Source organism: Athene noctua, chromosome 5, assembly GCF_965140245.1.
Source record: "Athene noctua chromosome 5, bAthNoc1.hap1.1, whole genome shotgun sequence".
NCBI lineage: Eukaryota > Metazoa > Chordata > Aves > Strigiformes > Strigidae > Athene > Athene noctua.
This window is the reverse complement of record NC_134041.1, coordinates 14,262,221-14,284,699: the sequence shown is the minus strand read 5'-3', so window position 1 is coordinate 14,284,699 and position 22,479 is coordinate 14,262,221. Positions and strand designations below refer to the sequence as shown.

General features: G+C 37.7%; 1 protein-coding gene across 1 annotated transcript in view; it reads left to right on the top strand.

The window, feature by feature from the left end:
• The window catches only part of LOC141961327 (vitellogenin-1-like), a 42,842-nt gene extending 21,169 nt beyond the window's left edge, over positions 1 to 21,673 (top strand). The window contains exons 20-35 of the mRNA XM_074908165.1: positions 4,917 to 5,058; positions 6,630 to 6,846; positions 7,729 to 7,895; positions 8,564 to 9,337; positions 9,421 to 9,477; positions 10,335 to 10,520; positions 11,565 to 11,771; positions 12,815 to 12,957; positions 13,447 to 13,585; positions 14,777 to 14,912; positions 15,626 to 15,812; positions 16,239 to 16,336; positions 16,905 to 16,999; positions 17,105 to 17,264; positions 18,445 to 18,606; positions 21,555 to 21,673. Of these exons, the coding sequence (XP_074764266.1) occupies positions 4,917 to 5,058; positions 6,630 to 6,846; positions 7,729 to 7,895; positions 8,564 to 9,337; positions 9,421 to 9,477; positions 10,335 to 10,520; positions 11,565 to 11,771; positions 12,815 to 12,957; positions 13,447 to 13,585; positions 14,777 to 14,912; positions 15,626 to 15,812; positions 16,239 to 16,336; positions 16,905 to 16,999; positions 17,105 to 17,264; positions 18,445 to 18,606; positions 21,555 to 21,673 (2,989 nt within the window). The remainder of the gene's footprint in view (positions 1 to 4,916; positions 5,059 to 6,629; positions 6,847 to 7,728; positions 7,896 to 8,563; positions 9,338 to 9,420; positions 9,478 to 10,334; positions 10,521 to 11,564; positions 11,772 to 12,814; positions 12,958 to 13,446; positions 13,586 to 14,776; positions 14,913 to 15,625; positions 15,813 to 16,238; positions 16,337 to 16,904; positions 17,000 to 17,104; positions 17,265 to 18,444; positions 18,607 to 21,554) is intronic.
• Positions 21,674 to 22,479: the final 806 nt, after the last annotated feature.

Below are 22,479 nucleotides of genomic sequence, written 5' to 3'. Positions count from 1 at the left end.
GGCAATGATTGGTGTAGATTATCTATTTTAAATGAAGTTACATGTACCAAAGCTTTGCTTGAAAATATGCATTATTTCATGTGGTCTTCACCTGAAAATCTTCTTTAGGACCATTTCTCAGTTGTTGAGACCCATAAGCTATTTGAAACACAAATGGCAACAAATTTCTATCCCAATACATGTATTTGGACTGGAGACACTAGGTAAGGTGTAAAACAGCTGAATCCTATTAGTTATAATGGATAACCTATATATATTTGCATTTGGTGCCTTGAAACATAGAGGATTTGGTATTTCTTGTGTTTTAACTTGTTTCCCTGTGGCTGCCATTTGGTTTTCTTACCTGTTAGGTCTACTTGATTTATTATCAGTGCATGCAATTACAATACACTCTGGAAAACTGTTGTAACCAGATGCCAAACAAATGAAAACAGATGGAAATACAAGCACAAAGAGAGGGAGGAAACAGAAAGAGTATGTCCAAGGAATCAAAGCAGTAGACCAAAGCTTAGAAAACCTTCACACACGCAAAAAAAAATACTGAGAAAGACAAGCCAAAAATTCATCACAAAGGAAAAAGCATCACTGACAACAGAAATCAGCTATTATACAATCAACAGAAATGTTAACAAGTTTCTGCTCTAGGAATACAGCCGTAACAAAAGAGCTCAGTTGCCTCATCCAGCTGCAATTAACATTCATGGCTGCTGGCCCAGAGAACCTCTTCAGGTCTCCTCAGTTTAGCCACCAGTTAGGCTAATCATTATTCTCCCTTGCCCTTCAACGGGATTTGGACATCTCATCTTCTTCCCTAAAATGATTCCTCCATTCCATCAAATGTGATTATAATCAGGTTCTCTGTGCAGAGGAGGGAGTGTTTTGGCAGCTCATAGAGCAAAAGTTAGCTGTGTGTAAGCTGCTGGGGCACCACAGCCCAAAAGTTTTGTTCAGTTTCTTGTGAAGACCAGGACAATCTGCTCCCAAGGTCAGCAGGGACAGCAGGCACCAGCTCTCACTAGCTCTAACTGTTGTCAAGGGTGAGGCGGATATTAATGAACTCAATAAGGATGCTGAACTGAAATGAGAATATTGAACACTGATATGGAGTTTAGAGCCTCAAGCAGAGCTACAAATGTTAGCAGAAGGGTCCTCCCTGCAAAGCAACATAAAAAATATTTTGACTCCTTTGACTTAAGGGGAAATAAATCAGACACAAAAAGGGTTAAATGCATTGCCAGAAAGCATAAAGCAAGTCAGTATCAGACACAAGGGATTACAGCAGAGGAGTCCATGAGTTCTAGCCCAAGCCTTGCTCTAGACCCTACAGCATTATCATTTATAAAGTGAAGTAGTCACTTGGAAATAGCTCTATAACACCAAGTATATGAGAAAGCTAATACTCACTAGCTAACTTTTAGCACCATCAATTTTTCTCCAAAAAGCATTCCCATTCACTGTTACAAAACAAATGGTCAGTGGAAACCACACAGAGCAATGAAACAGCAATGAGTACAAGTGAAGGCAAAGCAATAACTAGAGAATGTAGCACTGAACCACATCACTGAGGATATCAAAGACCAAGTAAAGTTAAAAGTATGAAGAGAAATAAGCAGGCATGATAGACAAAGGACACATATATATTCTATATAGAATGAGTCAAAAATTGTAGTTTAACGTAAGATTTTCTCTTCCTTTTGCATAGATCCATCAAAGAATAAAGAACCTACTGAATTCAACATTTTAGAGATATTCTGACACCTTCCCTTGTTAGCTTTAAATTCCCCATTTAAAGAAATGGTTCAAGAAAGTTATTGCTCTTTCATTTGTTTGTGAGCTCTGTTCAAAATATTTTAGTATTGGGTATTTTGTCTTAATGGTCAGTGGGTTACCTTCTATAGTACCATGTCATTAAAGCTAGTCAGGATGTGATACTATTTTCCTCTTCATCTCTCACATTCAGATGCAGGAAGCAAACAGTCTTCAATAGCATTAAGTTCAGTTATATCCTACACACCGTACAGGTTATAACCTGTCACAGCTGTGGGATTAATATAAATTTTCAGGAGCTGAGGAGAAACTCAGGTGAGCAATCACAGACTCTAAAGAAAAAAAAATAATGAAAACTTTAGTGATAGAGATATTGCATTCCCAAGACAGATCTGCACATTACGGACTCAACTTTCTTTATAGCAAAAATCAGATCATAATAATCAATCATACCATGGAGAGAATATATAGCATGTGTTTCAATTCAGTCCTATCAAACTTAAATTTAATTAAAAATAATGGTTATTTTTAAGGCTCTTTATCATAAATATTTAGTATACTACAGATGGCTACTTAAACATAATTTTAAATAAAATTTACAGGAAGAAGTAAAAATCAAATAAATTTCAGTGAAAATTAGAGCCCTGTGATTAAAGTATAAATATGGAGAGCTGCCAGAGAATGCACTTTGAAAATATATCACATATTCATAATGACAGGCTACTGAAGTATATACATAAGCTTGAATAGAGCTTGTATCATAAGGCTTTTTTCTTGCTTTAACTGTAGGATAAGCAGAAATTGCTTCACATGGGCATCTTATTTAAAAGATGAATTACGAAATTACAACGCTGTGTACAACATGTATACAGCATGGGTAGCAGAAGACGCTGAAGAGCCAGTGTATACTGTGAGCTCGCAAGGCGGTGCAGTGTGTTTGGGGAAAGAAAATGGAAATGGTGCTCCAAGTCTCTGTTTTATAACACCTTTGCACCAAGATCAGAAGGATGATGTGTAGGAAAGGCAGAAATTTTCATTTCACCACAACAGAAAGAGAGATAAAGATCTGGTTGGAGGATTGTCTCTTGCTTCTCATTTATTTAGATACAATGTCATGCTGTGCTTTAAAACCTGGGAAATAGTTTTTCATTGATTTTTTTGTTTTAAACAGACATTGAGCTCTTCTGCCCTCATGTTAGGGATGTATGTAAGGCCACACTCACTGAAACATCAGTGGGCCCAACACAGCTGAATTGCTTGTCCCTTACCCCTGCAGTGAATTTGGCTTATACTATAGCACAGCTCCTCTCTTATCCAAAAAATACACTAATACATATTGGAAAATCTCCTTTTTATTTTTTTCTCCCTTGTGTGGGATCAGAGAGAACAGATTCTTTCATACCATAGCTTTAGGCCTTCTTTGTGACTGTTTTTCTTGTTAAAGCACCAGAGCTGGCTCTTGTAGCCTATTTTTACTGTGCCGTGTGATTCTGCAGACATTGACATGTGTCACCTGTGATGCAGCTACATTTGTTGGCGCTCTGTGCTCAACAGGGAGGAATCGATCTTCCACTTTCATTAGGTGGCAGGAGTAGACTATTGGCATAAAAAATACTAAAAAAATTGGAAAAGAAACCCCAGGGCTTTCTGCTTGGAGACCCAGCCTGCACTTCAGTGGTCATTTGAATTATTGAATGGGATTAAAATAAAAGCCATTTCCCTTTTTGTCCCTTTACCCAGATGAGCCATATGAAATGCAAGTTGATTTGTATTTTCTTTTATCCCCTCAGCTTGTTAGGGAGAATATTTTATTTCAGATTCCATTCTTCAAGGTTCTCCTATCACCCAGCATGGAGCGTTGCTGTCATGTCCTTATCTAAAATAGAGAGATGCAAAAGAAAACAAAGCCCACAGGTGACACACGTTTTATTGAGGTGTTCCACATGAAGAGCAATTGTGTGCTTTACAGTGAACACAGCACAGTAGGAGCCTTCAAGAGGAAGAGAGGACTATCAGATGAATACAGATTCATCTTTCAAATATGTTAGATTGGAATTGCTCAGGCTACTACAGTGTGGACCATATTAAAATAAAGACCATTTTGCTTTGTGGACCATCTTTCCATTCACTGTCACAAAGGCCACCTCCATTGGTAGACCGTGATAGCCCCAGGACAAGCAGATCAACTTCATACTTGAGAAACAGCACGTGGGTAATTTTGAGCTGGATGTTAGCACTGATAAATGGCTAATAAGGTAGAGTTAATGTTAATAGCTGAGGGAAATGGGTTTTCACCTCTCTAAAGTGTTCAGCATTCAAGATGTTTCTCTGACCCAAACCAAAATTCCTAAGTTATCACAGCACTGTAACAACTTCCACAAAGAATGACGGGTCTGGAGCCAGGGGATCAGAATAATTAACCATGATAGTCTCAGTCTCCTGCTGCACCTTATACCACTCATCCTAGATCCTGACTACTCTTAGAGTCCACAACACTGGAAACTATGTACTAAACACATTTATGTAAATAGGCTCTAAACCTTCCTATGTATCTCTCTATGATGTCTTGCCAAGCCATGAGTACCAGTCAATTTAGATAAAGCTGGATGATTTCAGGCTCCTTTCTTTAATTCTGTTTTAACAAAAGTTGCACAGGAAAAAGCAGACAGTAGCCACCAGTCCCTAAATTGGCTTTGAAGTTATGGCAGTATTTTCACAAATATATTGTGAAAGGAAATGAGAACTAGGTTTAGCAGTGAACACACAGATGAGTTTAGAAATTTGAAAGTCCACCAGATCAAAATAGGACACTCAAAAATTTAATATGTAATCCACAACCAGGCTTCTAAGTAAGTGAACTGTTCTTCAAGGTGTTAAGTATATGGAGATCCCATCAGCTGCAATGCTTTTAACCTGTACACGTGATTCTAAAAACCTAACTGAGCTATCTGCCCCTGAGATTGGTCCCTGTCTTTATTCACTCTTAGCAGTCCTTGAAAATACAACTAACAGGAAAGATGCCGTAAATATCTGTAAAGCAATTTGCAAGTTAGGATACTTGTTGTTGAGTACATGCTACAAGACATTATTCAGGTCTTTTCCTCAGCAGTGCTCTATTGATACAGTTTCCTCTAATGTTTATTCTGCAGGTCTAAGACATTAGCTGTTACACGAAATATTGGGGATTTGACTGCTAGTAAGATGACTCCAGTTCTTCTACCTGAAGCAGTGTCTGACATAATGAAGATGTCCTTCGATTCAGATTCTGAGTCAGATGAGACTGATACCAGGGTGAATGATGTAGTGTCTGACTATTCTTTTGGGGGCTTTTAATCAGTGGGAGGCCATTTCTTTTCTCCATAGGAAAATGTACACTTCATCTCTGACCAATGCTACTTCGCTCAAAATAAGTCAGGTTCAATCTAATAACAAAAATAGCCCTATAGTAACAGTATTTTAAAATCTGGAGTGCAATTCATCAGACTTGAAACACTTTTTCAAAAGCAAAAGCATTTTCTTTGGTAATTAATTTTACACTGCCATCTACAGGATAGGCCCACAATCTTTAAAATACTTTGCAAGCATTATGCAAGCATCACATTCCTGGGGCAGCCACAAAAGTTCCACAAGACACTCTGTTGCTCAACTTGTAGAGCCAAATTTAATTCTTAGAAGCCTCCTGATTCAAGGATGGATGGCAGTTTGTGTGTCAACTCAAATGACTTCTGATCTACGGTTTTCTGTAAAAGCCAGTACAGGCTTTCTATGGTAGGCAGCGTTGTGAAGGCTTTGCCATGACAATTCACTCAGTGAAAGACTGACAGAGGTAAGGAATACACTGTCCGGTTCTGGTTTCATTGTTGTCCTGCAAATCTGAAGGGGTTTCTGGTAAAATAAGAAACAAACAGAGGATGAGTACAGCACTCTCCTATGGAGAAGTCAATAGGCACATGTACTGCCAGTGAGAGCAGTTTCCAGTATTCTGGAACAAGCAAAGTTATTTTGCTTCGTGCCTCTTTGCTGTCCTTTCTGAAAACTCAGCACTCCACAGTTATTCTTAAATGAATAACAACTGAAAAAATGCACTAACTGGAATATTTCACAGTATCATTAGAATTTCCTTCGCAAATAAAATACTAGTATTAAAATTCCAGTTTTTCAGTGGGGTTCATACAAGTTTGGAATCTTGTGAGACAGGATAAACTGAGTATAAAAATAATTGCAAACCTGTATTACATGTGAAATTGAAAGCTTATGATTATGTGTCTTTAGCTAGTTACTTCATCGCTCCAGGAAATCATAGTTTTCATTTAATGGATTTGATACTAATTTTAATTAATTTTAATTTGTTCATCTTCAAGCAATGCTTATCACATGTATATTACATAGTTTTGGGTGGAAATTTCTCACATCTGATATGCTTTGACCATCTAGTTGATACAGTCTCATTCATGTTAGACCTCAACTGAGACAGAATTTTCATGGACACAGGTGAAGGTTCTGTTGTTTGACCCAATCAGAAATTAAAGAAAAGGACTCCAATCAGTCTAGAGCACACTCAGATTTATCAAGAACCTGTTAAGCTGTCTAAAACTCCAAGAAAACAAATTTAAATATTTAGAATTAATTTGTGATATAATTTTCCATTGTTATAGCCTGAAGATCTTTTTACACTAGATAGTCTAACCAAGCCATTGAGTTGATAATTTTGTCCAACTGAAACACAAGCTGTCTTATGTCATGGCCTTGCTATCTCAAATAAACTGGTGAATTCCTGCTTCGACTTACATGTAACTATTACTGAAAGCAAGTATTCCTCTTACTGTTGTCCAGTTTAATTTGACATGTGTATTATCTAATAGGACAGACAGTCTGCAGATGTTTCATCAGGAAATTCCTTTTACTTTGGACAGTCTTCTTCCAGAAAAGAGCCATTTGTTCAGTCCTTGTGCTTCAATGCAAGTACATTTGGGGTTCAAGTGTGCATTGAGAGGAAAAGCATACATGCAGCGTTTATCAAAAATGTGCCTCTCTATTACCTAGTTGGAGAGCATGCCCTTAGAATGAGCTTCAAGCCAGGTAAATAAAACTGTACAAAAAAGAAAGTGATGGGTGGGTGGGTAGGGGTGTGTGTATATATGCATATATATTTGTACATGTACATATATGTATTTTGTATCTTAAGTACCACTAAAACTACCATTAGACCTATCAGCCCTACCAGTATTGGCAACAGACTACACTTGTAGCAGGAATCTGTTTCTCCCCACCTCATCTGAGCAGCAATTTCCCAGCTCTCCCAGCAATGCCACTCAGCATGGCCAGCTTCAAGCAGAGCTGATCTGTGCCTGCAGAGTGTGTCTGATGCATCCTGAATCATTGGATTTGGGATGCAAGCACAGAGCAATTGGACATGGGCAACAGATCTGATGCAGTGTCCTGTAGCTACACTCTAAAAACGCAGACTCTTAAAGGGAATTATGGATTAACCCTGCCAGGATCTAGTCCTTAATGTCTTAATCCATGATCATAAGAAGTAAAAGCACAGCAGGCCACTGAATCTCGGTCTCCTAAGTATCAAACTAATGGCCTAACTATTGGGCCATTCTTTACAATTCAAGAGCTGAGCCTCAATTCCTCTCTGATGCCTAATTCTCTATACCATACTGTTATCCAATTAATCAGTGCAATTCACTTGACTTAAATCTGATTATCATTCTGTTTATTGACTTGAAAAGAATCCAGTATCATGCTAATATTTTAAAATTTGGCTATTGTCTGTATGTGATTTAGCTATTACAGATTTTATTTTTAACAAAGTTGCTCAATACCAAAAATAATCAATGAGCATTTAAATTTTCATTTGAGGAAGAATGACTAAACAAATTAGAGTAAAAATTGGCTTATTCTATTATTCGTTTGCTAATGCTAACAGTAATACTAGTTGTCATGCAATTTCAGTTTACGCAGAAGCACTTGAAAAAATAAAAGTCACAATTCAAGCAGGAGACCAAGCTCCTACAAAAATGGTACGTTTAGTAGCATTTGAAGATCCAGAGGCACAAGTATCTTCCCGCAGAAAAGTAGTTAAAAGAGTGAAGAAAATCCTGGATGATACTTATGACCAGGTACTGTTGTAAAAATCCATCTCTAGACTTGGTGGAGACATTAAAAAAAGCTTAGTTATTTGTATTTCTTTTACTAAGCAGCTTCCTTTGTTTATATAGTATACAAAAACTTGAAAAAAAAATACAGGCTTTTGGGGACACAAGTCTTTCTGCAGGTCTTTTGTTTTCATTCATCTCTTCTGCAGGTGAAGGACATCAGAAACAGCAGGTTGGTTTTGTAGGTTTTTCTGAAAATCTCTTCTAAGACATAAAATAGCTGTTTTGTGCCCAAAAGGTAGTCTGTTCTTTACAACTACTGCAACGGTAGCAAAAATGTATGACACCTACCTACACAATTTGCCCCGAGATAGTCACAGCTATAGCACGGTCGTTACCAATATTAGTTACATGTAATTTTATGATCAAGAATTTTTACACATCTTCATTATCACAAAAGGGTTTGAAGTATTGTTCTACTTTTGTGTGGTTTTAATACATTATTATGAATTTGTCTTATTGTGATGTATTGCAAGAATGCTATCAGGCATACATCTTGTCTTCTACGGCAGCAGAGAGATTCATAGTATCTGTATCTCTCAGTAGTATCATTTCTGTATTTGATTTTACTTACAGCCTTCTGTAGGAACATAGCAAAATAATTTTGTTTTTCCAATGGTACCACTGACTAGGGGACAAGAAAATCCAGAAGTTCATCGTCCAGTGCCAGCAGCGCCAGTGGAAGTGTCAAGAGTACAGCAAGCAGTCCCTCCAGCAGCAACTCTGACAACAGAGCATCACAGGGAGGCACCCAGATAAATCTGAAAGCAAGAAGATCCAAAGTCAAAGGAAGGAAATTCTACCCCTTTGGGGACAGCGTCATTAGCAGCAGCAGCAGCAGTAGCAGTGGCAGCAGCAGTAGCAGCAAAAGCAGTAGTAGCAGCAGCAGTAGTAGTAGTAAGAGCAAAAGCAGTAGTAGTAACAGCAGCAGTAGCAAAAGCAGTAGCAGTAGTAGCAGCAGCAAGGGCAGCAGTAGTAGCAGCAGCAGCAGTAGTAGTAGTAGTAGTAAGAGCAAAAGCAGTAGTAGTAACAGCAGCAGTAGCAAAAGCAGAAGCAGTAGTAGCAGCAGCAAGGGCAGCAGGAGTAGCAGCAGCAGTAGCAGCACAGGTAGCATCAACAGCAGCAGTAGCAAAGCATCTAGTATAAAGCGTAAGGCTAAGAAGCAGTTCAAGACCACACCATTTTCACATGCGAGCGCTGCTGAAGGAGAGAGAAGTGTCCGTGAGCAGAAGCATAAAACACAGAGTAGCAGCAGCAGCAGCAGAAGCACCAGCAGTGGCACCAACAGCAGCAGTGAAAGCAGTAGTGCTTCCTATCGCCACAGCAAATATGACAGACAAGCGGAGATGAAACATGTCAAGTCCCAATTTAACAGTTACAGTAGTCATGACATTTCTACAGAATGGGTAAATTTTTCTAATGCTTTGGCTACTGTTAGGAGGTGATCCTTACTGACCTGTAGGTAATACCTTCTTTTGGAATTTTGCAGGAATATCACCTTCCAAAAGTATACCAGCTCCGCTTCAAATCCACTCATGTCCATTGGGTAGGTCCTTAATTCAAATGCACATTCCACGTGGTGGCTATAGTTGATATGAATCAAACATATTACCGAAGGGCTTTGTTTGGTTTACCTCACTTGAGCATCCCATACAGTCCAATTGACAATGGCCAAAATAAGCAGATTTATTACTAAAATACTGACCATTACACTACATCCTTCTGTTGTTGCAGAACTTGCAATCCTCAAATTTGGGTTAGGACTCCTTTGGGCTAGATGCTGTACAATGCAACCAAAGCTAAGTTAACAAAGTCCGTGGGGGAATTATAAAACATCAGGATCTTCCAATGGGAATAACTGTGTCCACAGGTTTTAGGCTATCATGGCAAAATCATCACGTATGTGGATTGTATCAGAAACCAGGTTCAGTGTGTATTATGGCACAGAGGTGTTTTAAGTATGTTTTAGAAGGATAACGATGTAGTGGCATTTGTAGGTGTTACCTGTAAAGTTATTATGTACCCTGCTTGTGAAAGGAAGATGATTTACATCTTTGTTTTTGTTACATTGTTTTTAATTAAATTGTTATCTCTTTTTTATATCTAAAAAATATGGATATATTTGACCACTTACTAAGTGTCAGGTTTTATTTTCCCTGACATCAGACCTAGACAATGTGATGTTGCCATTTGCAATCACTGTGCATGTGGTCTTCCTATCGACAGAGAGGTCTAGGTGGATGCAAGGCACATTCCTAGCCAATGTATTTCATGTGTGCATAAGATAATATAAAAAATACTCTACATGTGTCTTAAATTTGTCTGTCACCTATAGAGGGAGGCGGATAGCTCTGATAAAACTAGAGGCCATGTCATAAATTTTTAACATTTTTTTTTTCATAGCATCCAGATCATAAGATATCAAGCAGCTCATCATCATCTTCCTCTGAGTTGGGAAGCAGCCACCACAACAGCAGCAGCAGCAGCAGCTACCACCATGGAGAAAGCGCTGGCCACAGCTGGAGTAGAAGCCCCGTAAGCAGAGGAGTCAGCAGCCAGCGCAGCCATGGTTCCAGCCTGACACGTGAGGTACTGCTGGCTGTGTGGTACAAGTGATCAGGCGGGCTTTGCTGGCTGCAGAGCGGGAACTGTAGCTGTGGTGGCACTCTAACCGGTTGAGGGGGTTAAGCTCAGAAAGCACTCTCAGGTCAAATTTTTAAATTGAAAGTCACAGTCTGTTGAGATATTTTCCCCCATGAAAATATTTTTTCAAATTCCCTTGGCTTCAGGGTTTTGTTTGCTGGTTTCTTGGGTGTATTTTCCCTCATTTGTAAAGACTTTTGTAGTAAATGAAAGCCTGGATTGGGAAATTATAAAAATTGAAGGGAATGAGGTGTAAGTTAAAGGAGAAAGAATTTCATTTTTCCTATGAAAGCCCAAAATGCAAAATAAACTGCATTAAGGTAAAATGGGAAGGAAATAAATAGGTTTTATTTAAAGATTTTTTTAAACCTAATTAGGTTTAGAGTAGACCTGAGGTCATGAGTGCATGCAGAGTATAACTAAAATCAGACTCTCTATTGTCATTACTGATTGCTAAATGTAAGGTTCCATTAAGCACAGATAATCTTTATATTTATTACACACTTAGTATTCTATAATTGTACTAAGTAAAGGTACCTACCTAATAATACAACAAATAGCTCTGCAAATGCAGGCAATGTCTATGAGAACTGTGTTACTAAGGATTTCAAAATAGTCAATTGGCTTGAAGGAGCTGTAATATAGTAAAATATGTTGTGAATGTGTGTATACAGATATCTAGTACATATTGTAGTCAGCTATTTGAAATACTGAAATAATGAACAAAATCTTACTACATGCATAGATAGTTTGGAAGAGTCTTGGATCCCTCATCAAAACAATCAATCAGTCTGAAAATTCCTGGTGGTAATGTAATAATCAAGATTCCAACCAAATTTATCCTTAAATATTGGGGATATAGAAATATGTACCACACACTAAACTGACAAAGGATGTGGGCTGCTTCCTGCTATCAGCACACTTAAACTGGACTACAGGCTCTCCAGTGAATATACAGAAATACACAGATGGCTGGGGGTTGTTTTTCAGCGCAACTTCCTGGGAGACGTAATTCCACCTGGCGTTACGATTGTGGCACAGGCAGTAAGGAGTGACAACAGAAATCAAGGTTATCAAGCTACAGCATATGTTCGTCCTGATGCTGCCAAAGTTGATGTGCAACTAGTTGTGGTTCAGCTGGCTGAAACCAATTGGAAAGTGTGTGCTGACGCTGTAATACTGCCTCTGAAAGCACAGGTAAGCACACAAGCAGCTTCACCTAGAGAGACATCTAAAAAGCCCAGAGTTTTTTTAATTAGCACAGAGCACCTTCTGATTAGGAGAGCTAAACAGGAAAAACATACATATTTTGAAATGTTTCACAATGTTTGTGAAATTTCCGAAAATGTTGCTATCTTTCACCATTCTACTGAATTAAAAATAAAAAATTAAAAAAATCAGCTGCTTCAAAATCTGGCAAAAAATATATTGACTTTCAAGATACATCAAAATATGACCAGTAGAAGTATAAAAAATATTTCAAAAATCGACTGCTTCATTACTACTTATTTATTGTTTGCTCTCCTATGAGTTTGCTTATCTGGGAATCTGGCTGGTTTTCTCTATATAATTCATTTTACAAGACTCATAACTCAAATACATTTGAAATGTTGTAATTCTTAGGATTTATATGAAAAGATGGAAAAAGTAAAGTTGGGTAATGGGTTGATGCCTGAGAAAGCATCATAAATAAAGGAACAGGTCTTTCCTTTTTTGTGTCTCCCTGTGCTGTGCTTCCCATGTGCCTTTTAATGCAAGAGACCGTTGTGTAACAATTTACAAAACTCTGCTTTTCGCAGCTGTGAATAACAAATTCAGCATGATATTTCAGTACAGACAAAAGCAGGGTGGGGTTCAAATCAAGAGGTACTGGGGAAGGCTAATAGAAATTATAGTACTGTCTTCCTCATAATCTATTGATTATGAAGTTACCAAGTCTAAAGAAATCTCAGGAAATTATGACAAACCTAATGTTTCAGGGGCTGCTTTGAGACATGTAGATGTTTCAAAGACATGTAGTTCTGCACAGCCTAGCAAACTTTTTTTCTACTATGCCTCAGATTTTTCCAGATGCAGTTAAAATTTCTCTGTGAGTCTATTTAGAGCAAAAGAAAGACTTGGAAACATTAAGGATCAATGTGAAGTATCTGCAAGGTAGAAAAACTTGCATTTTGAAACGGTCAAGGGTAGTTCTGTGATTCTTTTCTGAAATTTGGATGACTGTTTCCCTGTTTGTAAAGGCCAGACTGAGATGGGGCAAAGAGTGCCGGGACTACAGGATAGCAGCCGTGGCTACCACAGGCCAACTGGCGAAGAAGCCAGCCGTGCAGCTGAAGGTGCAATGGGGAAATCTTCCATCCTGGATAAAAAAGACAAGCACAGCGTATGTAATTCATTCTTTCCTAAGTTGTTATTTTACCTTTTTTATGCTAGTGGGCTTTATAAAGCACTGAAAGAATTGGATGAAATTTTTCAATCTGAACATGTTTGGGGTTTTTTATATGGAAAAAACAAGTTTAGTGGTGCAGAAGTATTTTGTTAATGTGCTCTACTTTCTTCACTTGTTTCATATTAAAAGATACCCCCCAAATATTTAAAAACTTGACATGCTTAATTTCATTTTCCATATTTAATTATTTGATAGTTCAAAATGTCTTTTTGCTTTGAAATGTTCTTCTATTCAGTCTCAAAAATGCCCATTTAAAATGAGCAAAATAAAACCAATGTGTTTCCTCTGGGTAAATAAACCATTTTAATTTGAGCCAAAGTATTATTTCTTTGACTTTTCAATTCAGAACTGCCAGTAGTCCTCATCCTCCCATGTCTGCTTTTGCTCATGTACCTGAGTTTGTCACATCTTGTTTATCTCTAGATTCATGCAATACGTTCCCGGTGCAGCACTCGTGTTGGGCTTCTCAGAAGCACATCAGAGAAATCCATCTCATGAATTTATAGTAAGGGCAGCTGCAACATCTCCACGAACAATTGATACAGTAATTAAAGCTCCTGGGGTACGTGTCAATTTTTATTTTCCTTTTCCTTACCTTGAATGGATTTTCAACTAATAACATTTTGATACCTAATGTAAAGAATAAAAAGTAAAACATTCCCTTTTAGAGAAGCTGCTATATACCTGACTACATTACATGGGACTTGAAATACATACAAGAGTACTGTTGATTTTGTGCTGCTTTGGTGCAATGTAGCAGTAGGCTGAAAATCAGACTCTAGTCAAATACCTTATTTCCATGCTGAGAACAGCAGTTAGGCCCAAATTGTCTCAAGTATGACTACTCTGCACTCACACCTTGATTCATGTTACCCAGTGTGACTAGTTCAGGGGGATATATAGGGGCCTCAGATAACGGAAGCCTTGAGAACACCTTGCACTCCATTGCATCCATGTATGGCATCTATCTGTGTTGTCACCCAAGTCCCGCATCTGCAGTAACCATGCTTGATGGGGCAGGGCAGAGCAAGTTATGACAGCCACAAAAACAACTCTGCCTTAACCAAGCTGGAGCAGTTACTTACACTCTCAGAACAGCTTGCACAGGCTGGATCTGCAGAATCCCACTGATTAATTGGTCCTTGTCCACCAAATCCCTATGCACCACTTTGAAAAATTTCCCCTATGGATCTCTGGCAAATTAATAACAGCTAGCTATTCATACACAGAGAAATTAGTGTGTCTTTAACCTTCCATGGTGCTTCAGTATTGCAGGCTCTTTAATATATGATAATGAAGAAGTAGGCACACTAGGCATTAATTCGATTCTCTTGGTAAATGTAATTTGTAGCTATAGTGAGGGATCTTACCCCAATGCTCATCATGCCAGTTTTCAGCCTGTAATGGATGCTATTCACTTTTCCAGACACATCCATCAACTTAGTTACTTAACTTGTTACCTTATTTTTTAAGAAGTCACTTAATTATCACTTAAACTTCATATATGTTGATTACTTTCCAATGTCCATAACAAAGTTTCAAAAAGGCAAGAAGTATAACTAGAAGAGAAGACAATTATTCCTCACAAAAGCTTAAGGTTTGGGTGCATCCTGGAGAGACTAACACAACTGCAATTGTATAAATGCATCTTCAAGGTTTTTTTTTCAAGATAACGGTCTTTTTTTGTTTGCAGTCATATCTTGAGCAATATGGTTCAATTTATCATAATGTACTTTCATTTCTGCTTTTTCAGATAACACTTTACTATCAGGCACTCCGAATGCCATTCACTCTGCCCTTAGGCCCATCTCCAACTTACAAGACTAGAGATATCACTGCCTGGAATTTATTTCCTGAAATAGCTTCGCAAATAGCACAAGAAGATCAATGTAAATATTACTTATATGCTTGTCTCATGAATAATCAATGCTTGTAGATCTGTCCTCTGCCATGACTGGGCCTTGCCCTTCCTTGTAGTGGTCTTCTAGGGAAGCTTAGCATCACTAACCCTGCTTTCTCAACAGCTCATTCCTTCACTTAAAAGCATGTTTATTGGCAGGTGAATGAAAAGACATCAAACTGATGTAAAAATTCAGAGTTCAGGAATCCCTCCTGTCTGCAAGGACTAAAGATTGTCCTTTGTGCCTTCTAAGAAGGTGCCATCTCTGCATTGAGAGGCATCAGATGATGGATACAAGATAGATCATGTATTTTCTGCCCTGTTTATTTTCTTCAAAAAGGACTCATGTGAGTCTTGGTTGGTGCCTAGCACTTCTCTGGGAAATGTGAACTAATTTTTAGCATGGTTAGTTACTATTTTTAGTTTCTCAATAATTTGGTACATTTTAGACCCTATTAGCTTGAGTTCTGTGTTTAGCATTTAATCAAAATCAATACTAGTATAGTCTATATCTGGTAGTTATTCTGTAGTGCTATCCTGTCCTTCCAGACTCTGGCAGCACTGAAAGCTTCTGCCAAGGAGATAATGAAGTTTCCTTCCTGTTCACTGGGTAGTTCAGACTCAGAGGTGGTTTTCAGTACTTTGCAGAAACACGTATGCCGTTGTCACATCTGCCATTTCTTTACTGATTTTGTTTTGCAGCCACATGTGAAGTCAGCGAGGGAGATTTCAAAACATTCGACCACATGAGCTATACATATTCTTTCAATAAAAGCTGCAACCTGATAGTGGTCCAGGACTGTACTGAACACCCAAAATTCATCATTACTACAAGAAAGGTTGATCCTCAGTCTTTCTCAAGAGAGGTTCACATAAATACAACCTCAGTGTAAGTGTGGTTTATTCTGAGGGCGCAAGAATTGGGCATAAAATTTCAGGGAGTTAGTCTGGGGATGGGAATGTCTAGCTCCTAGGTGAAAGTGGTTGGCAATCAGATAGTAGGGGAAAGATAGGATTTCCAGAAGGAATCCTCATCTGAAATTCTGTGGTTTAATTGCTCTTGTCTTCAATTTCACAGCCACTGTTATCTGATAATGTGCTTATTAAGTCCCCTTGCTATCTTTTCTTTAAAGTTTGAATCTCAAAACCCAAATTCCCAATGAATTTTGCACTTTGGAAAGAAAACAGCTCATTCATTCATTCAGAATTCAGATATTCAAATTGGTTCTCTGCTAGCTTTGATCACAAATATCTCTACTTTGCACATTTTAAATTAACCACTAGTTTCTTAATTTATTTTTTTCTTTTTCTGAAGGAACATCACAATCTGTCCTGCCGCAAATTCGTCTCTTCTTGTGACATGCAATGAAGAACCAGTTCTATCACACAATGGAGTTTCTGAGTATGAAAAAGGTAAGCTGTGATACCCACTTTTCCAGGACTGACCTGGAAACTAAATAACTTCTAGAAGTTTTTATAAACTCTACAGGAAAATACCAATGTAAAAAAACCACAAGTGGGATTAATTTAAAAAAGAAAAAAAAATATATACTTTCTTAAGATTTGTATTGCCTTACATTCCTGTTTCCTACAGTATATACACTCTTACTTTCCTCCAGCATAAATCGTATGTCCAGGTTGGTGATTGTTTAGATAAAAAGTTCTCGTAGTCACAGTTAGATGCTTTGGTTCAGATACTTAGCTGGAGGACCACCAACATCATTATCATTTCAAGACTTAGCAGTCTCTATACAAAAGTCAGTTCTAAATATAGAAAACACCAGTACCAAATTTTTTACAAATAAAGAGATAATTTCTTCTATTTTTGCTTTCTCTCTCCACCAAAAAATAAAAAAAAAATCCAACTGTAGCAGCAAAATTATTGTGATGGAAAATACATTATGGTATATTTTATGCTACTCACTTTCTCCATTAATTTGAAATTAAGCAGATCACCTTATGGTTCACTATCTTTTTACAGACAGTGTTAAAATTTATAAAAATGGAACAACAGTTATCGTGGAAGTTCCAACACACGGACTGAAGAATGTGACTTTTGACGGTGTGATCCTTAAGGTATTGGGCTTACTTTCAAGGTTACTACTTTCTTTCTGTTTAGTACCTTGGCAATGTAACAGACCAACACTTCAGTATTCACTACAAAGCTGTGCTATTTTATAGGTTACTGTTGCTTCATGGTTGAGAGGAAAGACCTGTGGAGTATGTGGAAATAATGACAGAGAAAAGCACAATGAACTCCTAATGCCAAATCATAAGCTGGCACACAGCTGTTCTGCTTTTGTTCATTCATGGGTATTGCTAGAAGAAACTTGCTCCAGTGGTGAGTAGATCTGAAGACACTTTATGCTTGGGGAGAATATGATTTCATTTTTCCTCTGCCAATAGCTAGAAAAAAAAAAAAATTAAAGCAGCAGATAACTTTTACTTAGAAAAGACAATGGCAATATATATCCATTTTAACTTCATTAACCACTGACTGTTTAAAACACTGTCTGCGAATATAGACACTATATACTGTAGGAAAAGTCTGTCTTATGCGCAGTTCAGTAATTGATTCTACTATAATTTCTTACACTGAGTAGCTTTTTTCTTGGAGTCAAAATCAGGCCCAATCTTGCTCCCACTGAAATGAGTGTGGTTTTCACCAGTGAATTAAAGCAGTTTCAGCTATTGTCTGCAGACTTAATTTAATCAAACAAGTTGCAGACTATAAGTCAGATCTTAAGTTTATGTAAATTTTCAGAGTGCACAAAATTTAATTTTTGTTTTGCACTATCTGATGGTGCAATCTCAGGGAAATATTTAGAAATACTCCTAAAGTAAAACAGCGTCCTCTCACATGTATCTGAAAAAATAATGATGATCTCCCATAACATCAATACAGTTGTGTTCTGTAGGTCTCCATTTGCCTTGGACCTGAGATAACTTTATTGAAGGTAATGGTTGTTTTCTCCTTGACTTCAGTGGCAGCAGGATTGTACTTATCTGTGTGTCAGGAAACGGAGTCATAGCTGGGATCCTGTTAAGTTACATTATACCTTTCTAGTGAGATAATTGCAGCATTATAAAAATCATCCAATACAAAAATTATCCTTGATGTTATTATATAAATGCTGCCTTTTTTTTTAATCCATTCACTACAGTTGACATTTTTCCTAATGCAATGAAGTAGCCATTGTGCTTGCAGTATCTATTCTTAATAGCTTTCAGACATGAGAGGTTATTTTCTGTGTATTATGTAGTTCTAAAAAACTGGGTATACATGATTCCATTTGGATTATATTGTGCAATTAGATTTTAAAAATAGCTCCCCTTTCAGACTCTTTCCTCTATCCCCCAACTTATTATCATCCTATCTCGATAACCTCGCTACTGTGAAAATGGTTTGTCAGGCACCTGTGTTTTAATAAAAGCTGAAGAGAAAATATGGACCTTTATTATTACAAGGATCGATTGGGATTTATTTCTATAATTTTAACTACTTTTCCTTTTCCTCTTAGGGTGCAAGCTGCAGCGCAGTTATGTGAAGCTGAATCGAAATCCTACTATTGATGGAGAGGAATCTACGTGCTACTCTGTTGACCCAGTACTGAAATGTATGAAAGACTGTACTCCAATCGAAAAAGCTTCAGTTAAGGTTGGCTTCCACTGTTTCCCAAAAGGTATGGTATTTTTCTCTCTCTGTGTCACGTACTGTAGGAGCTCTGCTGGAGCACTCAAAAGAACAAAACACAGCACAACCACGCACAGACCTGTATTGCTCCGGCTCCTCTCGGAGCTGCTGTTTTTAATCCCATTAGTGTTTGCTATAACCACTGACAGTACTGGCCAGCTAAAAGCTTGTTTAGATGATGGCAGGTAGCATCATCTGAGAAAAACATTTGAGGTGGTAAAAGGGACAGCAATGATCGATAAATTTTTTTTCACATTTTCAGGATCTCCATAAAGTTGAGATAAGCAACACTGAGTCCTTTTATGCACAGTACAGCCTGCAATTTTGTGTAGACCAGGGCAAGTAAGGCAATTGAAAGTCAGTCAAATAGTGTGACATGACTGCTGTGATTAGGCTGCCATGCTATGTCACTGTGCAATACATCAGCAAAAAACACATTGATGAAATGTTCTCTAGATTGTTCCAAAAAATGGTTTGTTTTTGAAGGTATTTTATACACACACACTCGTGCCCCAGATTTTTAGAAATACCGGCCCTTTTTCTCCTTTCACTTATACCAATTTGTCATGGATGTGATGCATTGTCTGTCACAGGTCCACACTGAAGTTATGTAAGCATGAGAGGAGAATCCAGCCTGACACCTACAGCTATTTCTGGTGCATTCCTTCCCAAATCTTGTAATGAATTACCTACCATTAGGGAGTATCTACAGAAGTGGTCTGTTCTGTGTGTTGGCCAAATCCAGTAGGATAGCTGGGATAATCCTGTGCAGTTTCACTGAAGCCAATGAACTCCTGTGTTGAGTACTGGGGAGCAACAGAGTATTTTATGTTGGATTTTAAACAACATCCTTGTAAAACTTTGCACTCTGCTTGTGTACTAATATCTGCAACATGCTGAATCAGCCCATGAAAGCAATAAGTATCTTTCTATAACAGTCAACCATCTACAACAGTCTATTCAACAAGTAGCACAGAGAGAGTGCTAATAGTTTTCTGACGGCTCCCTGAGATGTGAATAGATGCATCATTTTATGAAAAGAAATACCCACCCTCAACAAAAAACCCTTCCAAAATCTTGTCATATCCATGTTTCACAGATTTCTTTTTGTGTGTCCAATCTGTATCTCTGAAATGTCATCACCCCAGGCCACTCACTGCCTCAGAATATTAGGCTATAATAAAGCTGTCTCATTCTTCCACAAAAATGTGTGAGAAAAGAGGAAAATCAGGAAAAAAAAAAAAAAAAAAAAAAGATATATTAGTTGTCGCAGCCAATGCTGCTTTTACAGCGACTGCAGGCTTCCCTGGTTCATTTACTGAACCAGAGACAGGGAAGTCTGCTAGCAGCACTCCTAATCAAGGGCTTTTTAAAATTTATTTATCCTGACAAGAAGGAGGAGAAGGGGGAGGAGGAGGAGGAAGGAAAAAGATGCCATTTGCATTTTTTAGCAATATGATTGCTTTTCTTCCGGTTAAGGATCAATAGGAATACAAGGCCAGCCCTTAAAAACTGTTCTTTTTCTTTCTTTGTTCAATGATTTGGAGAAGCAGAAGCAAAATCCTCATCATTCTCAAGCTGAGAACATGTATTTGCATACACTGGTCAAAAATACTCACTGGTCTGAAAACTCAGACCTGATAGTCTGCTGTTTCAAAAGAGGGACTCCATCACTGTCACCAGTGGAGCAAGGATAAAATGAAGTTTCTACAAGGATGCAGAATTTCCCCTGTTGTGCTCAAATCAGTGAGACTGTAGTCTTAGGATCCTGACTGAGGCAGACATTGCTCCAAGTTTAAGTCCACATATTGGTTTACATTTCAAACATGCCACAAGCCCTACCCATAGGGACTGTAGTTACTCAGCCATGATCCAGTCTGCTGAGAAAACTATTTCCTACATGGATGTGAATGTGATCGGACCCACAGTGTGCCCAAGAGTAAGAGACATAACAAGAATTAATGTATATAAAAAACAGAACCCAGACATTTTATAGCATTTCTCATTTCACAGCTTGAAAATATTATATATTTTTAAAAAGCATCTCCAGCAACTTTCTGGGAAATATTTATTATCCAGTATATTATACAAAACCTGTGCTCAGGTTGTACAGTAATTTAGCCAAGGGAGAGTGCTAGCATTTCAGGAGATAAGTGACTGATATAACCTGAACTCATACAGAGGTCTCCAGATTTCTCTGTGATGAGAGATGGCATGTTATGTATGTATTGTCCAACTAAGGGATAAAACAAATGGAGGTAAAATTATGAAAGCTTTACCCATTCTCATTATACAAACTTAATCTAAATGGATGTCCTAATATTGTTCCAGATGCAATGATAAACCTCCAACTAGCTAAGAATATTTATTGGGAGGATGAATATCATTATTCCATTTAGATTATTTCAGCATTAAAGGATATGGCTTATTCAAGCTGCTGTTGATAAAGCAGCGTGGTAAGGTTAATACTGCAACTGACAATGCTCTGCCAGATTTCACAATATATGGGAAACTTTAATTAGAAGTTTATGAACCTCTGAAAATTCTCCAAAGGGCTTATTCTTCAGAATGAACTTCGACAAATAGTCAGCTGAAATACGCAGTGATATGCAGCACTAACATAAAAAGGGATTTGTGATGTGTATTGGTACGTGGTGGTCTTACATTGACGGTGGCTACCTCCAGTACTTTTACAGCCTCCTGCCTGTTGTCTTTGCTTCATGAAATGTTATTCATTTTGCTTTTAGGGAAGTATTATAGTAATTATATCATGGATGAAAATCCTGCTCCAAGTCAATGAGTCAGTTAGATGTCAGTTGTGGGGGCAGGATTTTATTCTTTACTTGATGAGGGAGTTGGCAGCCATCAAAACAGTATTTCCTTGAAATGTGTTAATTTTCTTGATGTTAGTTAACAATGGCTTTGCTCTTCTGACAGATACTGCTGTAAGCCTGCTGGAATGGCAGAGAAGCAGCGATAAGAAATCTGCATCTGAGGATGTTGTGGAGTCTGTGGATGCTGACATTGATTGTACCTGCACTGGTGACTGTAGTTAAGCTAAACGCTTTAGTGTTGTGCTATAGATGTACTATACGAATAATTGAATAGCTGGACAGATAAGAAGGGAATGTAATAGCTGTAGTAAAATATTAAGAAATGTGCTTGAGGAAAATAAGCCTACTGCACTGCATCCAAAGTCAAATGCATTATGTACAGTCTGCACTGCTTAATAAATATGTTGTTCATTAAATAAGTATTCATGTGGTCTCTCTCTTTATTTTTCCCTATCAACACAACAATCAGACCAACTATAATATTATCCAGAAATTCTGCTTCCTTTTATCTGAAACATAATTACAGCAGTCCTCTCTTAAAATTATGTTCACTAGGTGATGAAAGAAAAACATGATTACAGCTACTGCTAACATTCCATTGTGCAAAGAATTTCATATTTAGCATACTAAAGGCACAGTAAGCATTTGTTTTCTTTTATGTTTTCTGGTAAAGAGCAAAGTCTGTTCTTGGAACTGTTCTGCAAAAAAATACATTTTACTCCCAGCAAGACCATTAGCCTTAGTACATTCTACAAAGGAATGAATTGGACTGCTAGACTCCCACTGCAGCTTTCCAGAGAGCTATAGTGTGTGACACTGTCCCCATTTTCATTTAAATTTCAATGGATGTGCTGTTGCTTCATGAGCTTAAAGTATGAATAGGAACTTTTTTTTTATGGTTTACCATCTCCTATTGTATATCTATGAAAATGATGTCTTAAAAAACTTCAGGGAACACTAATACATCGGGTAGCATTCCAAATACTCCAAAAAATTAGTGTAGAAAACTAGGTAAGATCAATAACATC